This window comes from Poeciliopsis prolifica, unplaced genomic scaffold, assembly GCF_027474105.1.
Source record: "Poeciliopsis prolifica strain line A6 unplaced genomic scaffold, Auburn_PproV2 SCAFFOLD412, whole genome shotgun sequence".
Classification (NCBI taxonomy): Eukaryota; Metazoa; Chordata; class Actinopteri; order Cyprinodontiformes; family Poeciliidae; genus Poeciliopsis; species Poeciliopsis prolifica.
The window spans coordinates 1-9,131 of NW_026562787.1; the positions used below are offsets into that span (position 1 = coordinate 1).

The 9,131-nt window shown below is 40.4% G+C and overlaps 2 protein-coding genes across 2 annotated transcripts; both read right to left on the reverse strand.

Moving 5' to 3' along the window:
• Nucleotides 1-122: 122 nt before the first annotated feature.
• Nucleotides 123-8,895, reverse strand: LOC129358098 (putative hydroxypyruvate isomerase; the record flags this gene model as incomplete). The annotated part of the gene is given in 8 exon segments (XM_055026921.1): nucleotides 123-215; nucleotides 285-307; nucleotides 309-417; nucleotides 1,531-1,636; nucleotides 1,667-1,740; nucleotides 2,237-2,315; nucleotides 8,780-8,854; nucleotides 8,856-8,895. Coding segments are annotated over 8 exon segments (562 nt in total), but the record flags the coding sequence as incomplete, so codon positions are not given.
• LOC129358099 (uncharacterized) lies at nucleotides 2,238-6,225 on the reverse strand. The gene is made up of 3 exons (XM_055026922.1): nucleotides 5,838-6,225; nucleotides 5,502-5,612; nucleotides 2,238-5,330 (listed from the first exon to the last, which is right to left on the reverse strand). The coding sequence occupies exons 1-3, from the start codon at nucleotides 5,923-5,925 to the stop codon at nucleotides 4,903-4,905; spliced, it is 627 nt and encodes a 208-aa protein (XP_054882897.1). The 5' UTR covers nucleotides 5,926-6,225; the 3' UTR covers nucleotides 2,238-4,902.
• Nucleotides 8,896-9,131: the final 236 nt, after the last annotated feature.

Genomic DNA, 9,131 nt, shown 5'->3' on the forward strand with positions numbered 1-9,131 from the left:
ATGCGCTGATGCCTATCTCCAGCAGTCAACGGGTGAGAGGGGGTTGACCCTGCAAATCCATCGCAAGACTATAACAAATATATAAAAACCTTTTTTTATTTGAAGTTACATATACAGCTTTAAGAAAAAAATATAAGGCCACTGGACTTTCAGAAAAGTTCAAGAATACTGGGCCCAGAATTGTTGGATCCATCCCAGACTCTTTTCTGTGGAGTCTGCAGGTAACAGAAACAATTATCAGTTGACATCTTTGAATTACATCAACAAACTTAAAAAAGACTCACCAAGTGGCTTGTATTCACAGCCAATATCCTTGATAACCAAGCTTTTCCAGTGTGTTTAACAGGTATCTGTAACACAACTCTCCATCGCTGTCAGGTTCATTCCTGCCTGGAACCTGTGCAATCTGAACATGGCCTGAGTAACAAGACATTTGGTTTTTAGATCACTGCCTACCATGCATTTCATGCACTATACATTCTCAGTGAAATCACATTGTGATACAATTATTATTATTATTATTACAATACCTGGTTCCACATCATGTTTAAATCAAATTTTAAAGAACAGGCAACCAAATGAATCGACTGCTCTTTGCATTCAGCATATTTTCTTTCACTTCCTCTGTTATCTTCCTCTCTGGACTTTATAATTCAACATTCCTTATTCATGATCTCCACAATTCTTTCTGGCCACTCCAAACTACTTAACCGGGCCATCCTTGTCATACACTCAGGAAATCCAAGCAGAAGATCTGAGTGTTTTAAAAATAAAAATGGCAAATAAGCTCATTTTAGAGCATAGAAAGTCTAGTCTATTTAATTTTTCTCAGTGAAAAATTCAATGAAAATGATTACTATACTCTTAAACTTAAGTGTTAAGATAAATTGAGACACTGTTTTGCAAATGTACTATTATTATCATCAATTCATAGAGAGTTTATTGTTTGTAGAAGGAAAAGACAGAATCCCACTTTTATTAGAAATAAATTGAATTAGTAACAGAAATGTTGCTGATAATAAGCAAAGTATTCAACTTGCACAACAGAGTGGTGTTCAAATGTCAGTGGAAAATAAAAACTATACTCTTAAACTTACATGGGTGTTAAGAATGTTACCATTTTGGAAACATTAAGAATGTGCATTCTGGGGAAGGCCCTGTTTTACTTAGTGTTGTGTTTGAGTTTTAATTTCTTGTTCTGTTCGTTCTACCAATAGTAGAAAAGCTTAAAATGTGTCAGGTAACGTTTTGGAAAACAAACTGAATATTGGATCATAAAATGTGTATTTAGACATCTGGCTTGTCTTAAATATGTGCAGACTTGTTCTAATTCTGCAAATGTCTTCAAGACAGTCCAAACACGAAACTCGATTTCATTTTATTTTATCCAGCTTTAGGAAGGACTGGAATGCAATTCAATATATCAACATAAATCAATGAAATGTAGTACACATTTTAATACTGAACCAGAATAAGATTGTGATGTTTGGTGGCACAACATACAAAAACAAGTTTATTCTTTCAACTTACCTATTATGGGAAAATATTTGTGCATGTTTTTTGTCAGATTTCCATCCATTACTTGCCAGTGAAATGTCCTGCAACAGTGAATGCAACTGCAGAGTAAACTGATAACTTTTTTGATTTATATTCTTTCCTTAAGCTGAGACACATTTTCAAAAGTACGAACCATCTGTAGCTGGATGTTGGGCTTGCCAACCTTCTCCAGTATTGCTGCAGCTGCAAAACATCCAACACAATCAAAAATGATGCTCCAACTACAGTTCTGCTTCAGGCCGAGTTCTAACAAATATACGTTATAATTAAAAAACATGAACAAATAATAAAAAGTTCCAATTATCTGGTATTCCTGAATTAACAAAAAGCCACGTTAAAGAATAAAACATCTACCTTAATAAACACAATTATTTGGAAAATTTTACAGCATTTTCCATAATGAAATTATGAGTATCACACAACGTCGAAAAGCAAACATTTGGAAACTTCTGTATTTCTTTGAAGAAATGACACCACTTATGAATGCACAAATTTTTTTTTTCATTATTTATATTTTTTTCTTCTGTTTTCACATCAACTACTGTCTCTAAATGTGCCATATACTCACAATTTTACTCAAAGGACCTGTTCAAGATGAGGTAGTAAGTTGTTTTGGAAATGCAGTCTGTTAACCACCTGAATCAGTTACTCTGCTGTTCTTAGAGGCAGCCAGTCTTACCTTGATGAGGGGAGTCCAGAAAGTAGCAAGGGTCTGTAATTCTTGTGTTGATTGGCTCAATCAATCCAGTGATTCCTTCCTGTTGGGAACATTCTGATTATGACTGTTGAACTCCAATAAAAACTATCAAAATAAACTAAATGCCTCTTTAGGCATTTAGTGAAATGCTGACAGCATGTTGAGTTATGGACCGGACGCTTTGGAGGGTCTGGTTCAAAGGTGCATTCCAAATCTTTGCTGGAAATGGTGCGTTTAGGGCTATCATAAATGAATATTTAGCAATCGAGTAATCTATTGATTATTCTTACGATTAATCGAGTAATCTGACACAAAAAGATAAAATAAAATATTGGTAAATCTAACATAACAGAAGTGTTACTATTGCATATCAACATCAGTCCAATTTTTCACATTTAACTTTTCCTAACAATTACTTAAGAAAATTTACCTGTAACAATAACAGCTCACTTTAAAAGTTAGACTGAAAAAATTGTGTACAAAAATATGAAATTATATTCAATTCAATAACAAATAAGCAGGCTCACAAATACTAAAAAATGTCTGTAATGTCCCAGCTTTTAGTTTATATATGCATCTTCAGTCAGTTTTATAGATGAACTCTCACCTTGCCCAAACTTCTATAGCTTTTGTGTTCATGTTGGCGAAGTGGTTTAACACCTTTGTTTGTCACACACAGAAACTTCATGTCAACTTCAAACGGACATTTTTTTGGTCACAAAACATAACCAAACCTTCTGGCCAGGGTTGTATGTGGGAGCAGGTGTTTTAGGGTCAGTGAGGCATTTGTTCAGTTCCGAGGTGTTGTTGAGAGCAGTGATGGTATTCTTCCAGATATTCTTGCAGTGACAGATGTGATGTTGGACCAAGGTGACCGAGATGATACTTTCGTCGGAGGTCAGTGTTAGCTGATAATCATATTCCAAATGGAGAAATAATAGTAGCAGCAGAAATGTGACTTTTATAAGCACTCAACCCAGGTAAGGAACTGACTCCAGTCAGCACGATTTGTGGAAGTGGAATATTGGAGAGTTGATTCTAAATATTGATTCATACGTTTAGTTTGGCCGTTTGATTGTGGATGATATCTGGAAGGTAATGTGACTTGGCATTGAGAGCTAGACAAAAATGTTGCCAAACCTGAGAAATGAATTCCATGCAGTCAAAAAACATGTTTAATGAGTAGCTGGGCAGTTTGGGGGCTTTCTGAGGGGAGTTAAATGACAGGATTTGGAAAGGGTCGATGATGGTGAAGATTGTGATGATGGGGGTAAGCTGGTGAAAAAGTCGACGGAAATGTGGGACCAAGAGCATTGGGTATTGGTAATGGTTGAAGACCAGAGGGAGATTGATGAGATGAGGTATTGGCTGCTTGTTCTGGAGCAGACTGAACAGGCTAGGACATACTCTCTCACATCTTTATGAACAGATGGCCACCAAAACCCACAGTTAATGAAGGAAATGGTGTGACTGATACCTGGGTTTCCGGAGAATTTGGATGAGTGGATCCAGTGGAGGAGTGAATCTACGTACGCACCTCTGTCCGGTGTGTACGTGGGGGGGATGTATCAGGAACGGGTTCCGATTGTTGAGCTTGTTGAATTAAATCCTCAACCTCCCAGAGAACAGCAATAATAAGTACAGCTACAGATAGAATGGTGGCAGAGGACTTCTCTGAATTGTCAGGTGAATGGAGTCGTGACAGGGCATCCGGTTGGATGTTTCTGGATTATGGGCAATAAGAAATGGAAAGGTTGAATCTGTAGAAGAACAAATACCAAAGAGACTAACGAGGGCTTAATCTTTTGGAAGATTGGAGATAGAAGAAGTTCTTGTGATCAGTCCAGACCAGCACGGGATGTTCTGTACCCTCAAATCAATGCCGCCATTCCTCCAAAGCTGGCTTTATGGCTTGACGTTCTTGATCACCTACATCATAGTTGCATTCACTGGGAGACAATCTGCAGGAGAAAAAGGCTCAATGGTGGGTGAAAGTATGGCTCCAACTCTGGTATCAGACACATCAGCTTCTACAATGAATGGCTGGATCTGGTTGGATGAGTACTGGAGCATTGGCGAAGAGTGATTTGAGCTGTTTGAAAGCTGGGCAATTCACGAGTCCAAACAAAAGTAGTCTTGTTTGAGGTTAGTGCAGTTAGAGATAATGCCGTTTGGCTGTAGTTGTGAATTAAGCGGCGGTAGAAGTTAGCAAATCCGAGAAACCTCCATAGCTCCTTTTGTGTCTCAGGAGTAGTGTCTCAATTCAAAACTGCCTTGACTTTCTTCTCCATAGGCATTACCTGTCTGCCGTCGAGAATGAATCCAAGTAATTAAACTGATGTATGATGGAACTCACATTTTATGGATTTGACATACAGCTCATTTTTCATGAGGCTTTGAAGGATGATAAAGACATGTTGTTTGTGCTCAGCAAGGGACTTAGAATAGATTAAAAAAAAAGTCGTCAAGGTAAACAAAAACATTCAGAAAGTCTCTCAATACGTCATTTACGAGGGCTAGAAAAAAATGCTGGAGCATTAGACAACCGGAAAAGCATTACTAAATACTCAAAGTGTCCGATGGGCGTTTTAAATGCAGTCTTCCACTCGTCCCCCTGGCGGATAAAAGATGATATGCATTTCTGAGATCTAGCTCGGTAAAAATAGTGGCTCCATGTACTTGGCTTGTACTGGTTCAAAAACAGGAAAGGAGAGGCAGAGGATTCTTGTCTTTATCCGATTCAAACCTCTGAAGGCGATGCACGGTTTGAGCAATCTGTCCTTCTTACCTACGAAGAAGAATCCAGCACTCAGGGGACAGGAGGAAGGGTGAATTATTCCAGCTGCCAGGGAATCTTTAAGACACTTCTTCATTGTCTTGCGCTCAGGTAGTGAAATGTTGTACAGACGGCTGGTGGGTAATGAAGATCTATGGCAGTCATAGGGGCGATGAGGTGGAAGTAATAGCGCTTTAGTTTTACTGAAAACAGGTGCTAAATCGTGGTACTTGGCTGGGATGGATGATAAATCGGGAGGGTCTACTTCTTGTAGTCCTGTTGGTGATGGACCTGAGGGAACTGCAGAACGGAAACACCAAAGAGACTTTTGACAATTCGCCGACCAGGATTCAATGTGCATATCAGACCAGTTGATGTCTGGGTTTTGTTATTGTAACCATTCAAAACCTAAGATTACGGAGGAGTTAGCTGCTGGAAAAACAAAAGATAAAATGTATTCATTGTGGTTACCAGAAATGATTAAATGCAGCGGCTTAGTTTTGAGGGCGATCTGAGGAAGGGCCTTCCCATCTAAGGCAGAGACATGAAGAGGTACGGTGAGAGGAGCAGTTTCTATGAAATCTGTTGGAAGAAAACTGAATCAATAAGATTTTGTTCACAACCGGAACAAAATTGATGATGACAGACAATGGGAAAGATTGATTATTTATAAACAGAGTTGCAAAAAACAGTAGGCAAGGAGATTTCTCTTTCTGAAGGTGGTCTGCCAGTCTCCTCGCTTCTACTGGCAGACCTGGGGTTTTGACCGAACCAGGCAAAGGGCAATAAAGTAACCATGAGACCTACAGTACAAACAGAGACGGGAGATCAGCCTTTTTTGTCTCTCCTCCGGGGTGAGATGTGTGTGGCCTATTTGCATGAGTTCGGGGTTCATTTGATTCTGCGGAGAGGAAACGGAGTGAGTAGGAGCAGAGACAGAAAATGTTCTGACAGGTGGGATTCTTTGGTTTCCTTCTTTTGTTCTTGAATGGATTCTGTTATTGAGTTGGATGGTCTGATTTATTAGTTCTTCCAATGTCTCGGGTTCATGTAGTGTGGCTAATTCATCCTTAATAGATTCATTTAATGCATGAAAGTAAGCACTCTTTAAGGCTGCAGCGTTCCAGCAAGAAATTGAAACTTCAGGAAGGAATTGACTGAGCTTAATTGATGTGAAGAAAATCTTCCGCCAGGAGGGTTATACAGCGGTCTCCACGGTATGGTGTCTTTGTGGGTTTCTTTGAAGTGATCCAGATTCTAGTGTGAGGTCTTGTCGGAGTTGATCGACGGTGAATAGAGAGGCTTGCGGTGGAGGGCAGACAGGTAAGTTCAGATGTGGAGAAACGAGGAGCAAACCGACTGCCAGCTGGGAATCCAGGAACAGTTTATTGAAGACCTGCAGAGACGAAGAAGAGACTTAGGCAACCAGTGGGTAACAATCCACAGCATCACGAGGGGAGAGAATTTCCAAGGTGTCACAAGGAAACATTAGAGAGAGAGAGAGAGAGAGACAACAAAGGTAAAATACTAGAGGCAATTTCAGAGAAATACAGAGAGCTTTCTCTGAGGGGCACCAATTACCATAACTGGCAAACACTCAGGTGTTAAAGTGCTGGCAGCTGGCTCCTCATATACTGTGGGATGATTGATTGATGAACCAGCGCAGATTTCTCAGTATATCTGACCAGGAGGAATTATTGAAGCTGTGCGTTCACACTACAGCAGAAGTGCTGGTAATTTAAGTGGAGCCGTTTAATTTAATTTATTGTATGTTATTGGGGCGTCAGTCAGACAGTCAGTGGTTTGTTTCATGGAGAAAAAGTTAGATGCATTTATCTGCTTTATGTGTGATGGGATCTGGATTCACAGTTCAACTAGGTGAATATGTAATACATTGTTTTGTGAAATTTTAAGCAGGATTGGGGTGATCAGTGATAAATAACGACAACACGCTGTTCTGCTAGAATAAATGTGTTCTTTTATTCCGCCACAGATTACAGCAAATTCATTCACACAACAAAATATACGTAATGCTTAGATTCTTTCAATCCGCTCTTACCGTGACACAGTGAACTGGAGAGCCGACAGTTCGGGGAAGAGCTACAGCATCACGTAACTGGGCATCCGTACGTAACCCACAGCAGAGACTCTCCTGAACAATGGGACTTTTCTGCCTTTTATACTCATTACCAAAACAACCTCGAATGAAAGAAGGGAATGGCCATTTCCCCTCTTCCAGACGGGTTAGCCAATCAGAATGCTACTTCCCTGCCCACGACTCGACCATGAGCTCATTCCATGATTCAATCAATATACAGCACTCAACTTTCTGTTGTTGTGCTTAAAATGTATAAAATGAGCATGAAACATACAATTTATCAAAGAACATAGAAAATTCTTCATATATATATATATATATATATATATATATATATATATATATATATATATATATATATATATATATATAAATTCCCTTCTCACCCACCGCGGGTGGTTCTTATCCTCTGAACTCGGGTCCTCTACCAGAGGCCTGGGAGCTTGAGGGTTCTGCGCAGTATCTTGGCTGTGCCAAGGACTGCTGCACATTTCTGGACTGAGATGTCTGATGTTGTTCCTGGGATCTGTTGTAGCCATTGATCCAGTTTGGGGGTTACTGCCCCGAGGGCCCCGATGACCACAGGCACCACTGTGGTCTTCACCTTCCAGGCCCTCTCCAGTTCCTTCCTGAGGCCCTGGTATTTCTCCAGTTTCTCGTGCTCCTTTTTCCTGATGTTGCAGTTGCTTGGTATTGCTACATCTACCACAACGGCTTTCCTCTGTTGTTTATTCACTACGACAATGTCTGGTTGGTTCGCCATTACCATTCTGTCTGTCTGGATCTGGAAGTCCCACAGGATCTTAGCTCTGGCGTTCTCCACCACCTTTGGGGGTGTTTCCCACTTTGATCTCGGGGTTTCCAGTCCATATTCTGCACAGATGTTTCTGTACACTATGCCTGCCACTTGGTTATGTCGCTCCATGTACGCTTTCCCTGCCAGTATCTTGCACCCTGCTGTGATGTGCTGGACTGTCTCAGGGGCCTCCTTGCACAACCTACACCTTGGGTCTTGTCTGGTGTGGTAGATCTGGGCCTCTATTGCTCTGGTGTTTAGGGCCTGTTCCTGGGCGGCCAGGATGAGGGCCTCTGTGCTGTCCTTGAGTCCAGCTTTTTCCAGCCATTGGTAGGATTTACTGATATCAGCCACTTGGGTTATTTGCTGGTGGTACATTTCATGTAGGGGCTTGTCCTCCCATGATGGCATCTCTGGCACCTCAACCTCCGTTCCCTGTTGTCTGAGACATTCACTGAGCACATTGTCTGTTGAGGCTTTGTCCCTGATGTATTTATGGATCTTAGTTGTTTTGTCCTGGACAGTGGTTCTCACACTCACTAGTCCTCTGCCTCCGTCCTTGCGGCTCGTGTACGGTCTCAGGTTGCTGGATTTGGGGTGGAACCCTCCATGCATGGTTAGTAGTTTGAGTCTTAACATCTGTGGCCTTTATCTGTCCTAATTATTCCAGCAGGTTATCTGATTACTGGCAAGGCATAGTTGTTTATCGCATGGACATTGTTCTTGCCACTGAGCTTTGGAGGTATTTGGCTGTATATATATATATATATATATATATATATATATATATATATATATATATATATATATACACACATGACATCCCCACCTTCCTACCAAACAAAATAACCTGACCTTGGCCAAGATATCAGCTGCGTAGTTTAGGTTCTGCACAAAGACATCCTCCATTTCTCTTCCAACTGCAGCTCTGTGACACATCCACTGGAATCCTTCCTGCCATTAGGTGAATTCTGTCAAGAGATCAGAGTTTTTCAGTGCAATAAACCAGGAAATATGTAAAATAATGCTCAGCCCCTCAATTAAGACACTGGGTTAAATTTCTTTTTTTCATTTTTTATATGATATGAAAAATAAAGAAAACAGATGGCCATAGAGAGGATTGTATTACATGTGGAAAATCTGATGTTTGACACATTTGCAAAGAGAAATCCTATGACTTCAGACCTGATGCCACACGACCTTTTGT

What these genes read in the sequence shown, in the direction of transcription:
- LOC129358099 (XM_055026922.1), bottom strand. Translation starts at nt 5,925, where the DNA reads ATGAACCCCGAACTCATGCAAATAGGCCACACACATCTCACCCCGGAG. An exon ending in CTCCCGTCTCTGTTTGTACT is followed by an intron (nt 5,613 to 5,837) that starts GTAGGTCTCATG and finishes TTCTTCCAACAG; the next exon opens with ATTTCATAGAAACTGCTCCT. An exon ending in GCTGCATTTAATCATTTCTG is followed by an intron (nt 5,331 to 5,501) that starts GTAACCACAATG and finishes TCCGTTCTGCAG; the next exon opens with TTCCCTCAGGTCCATCACCA.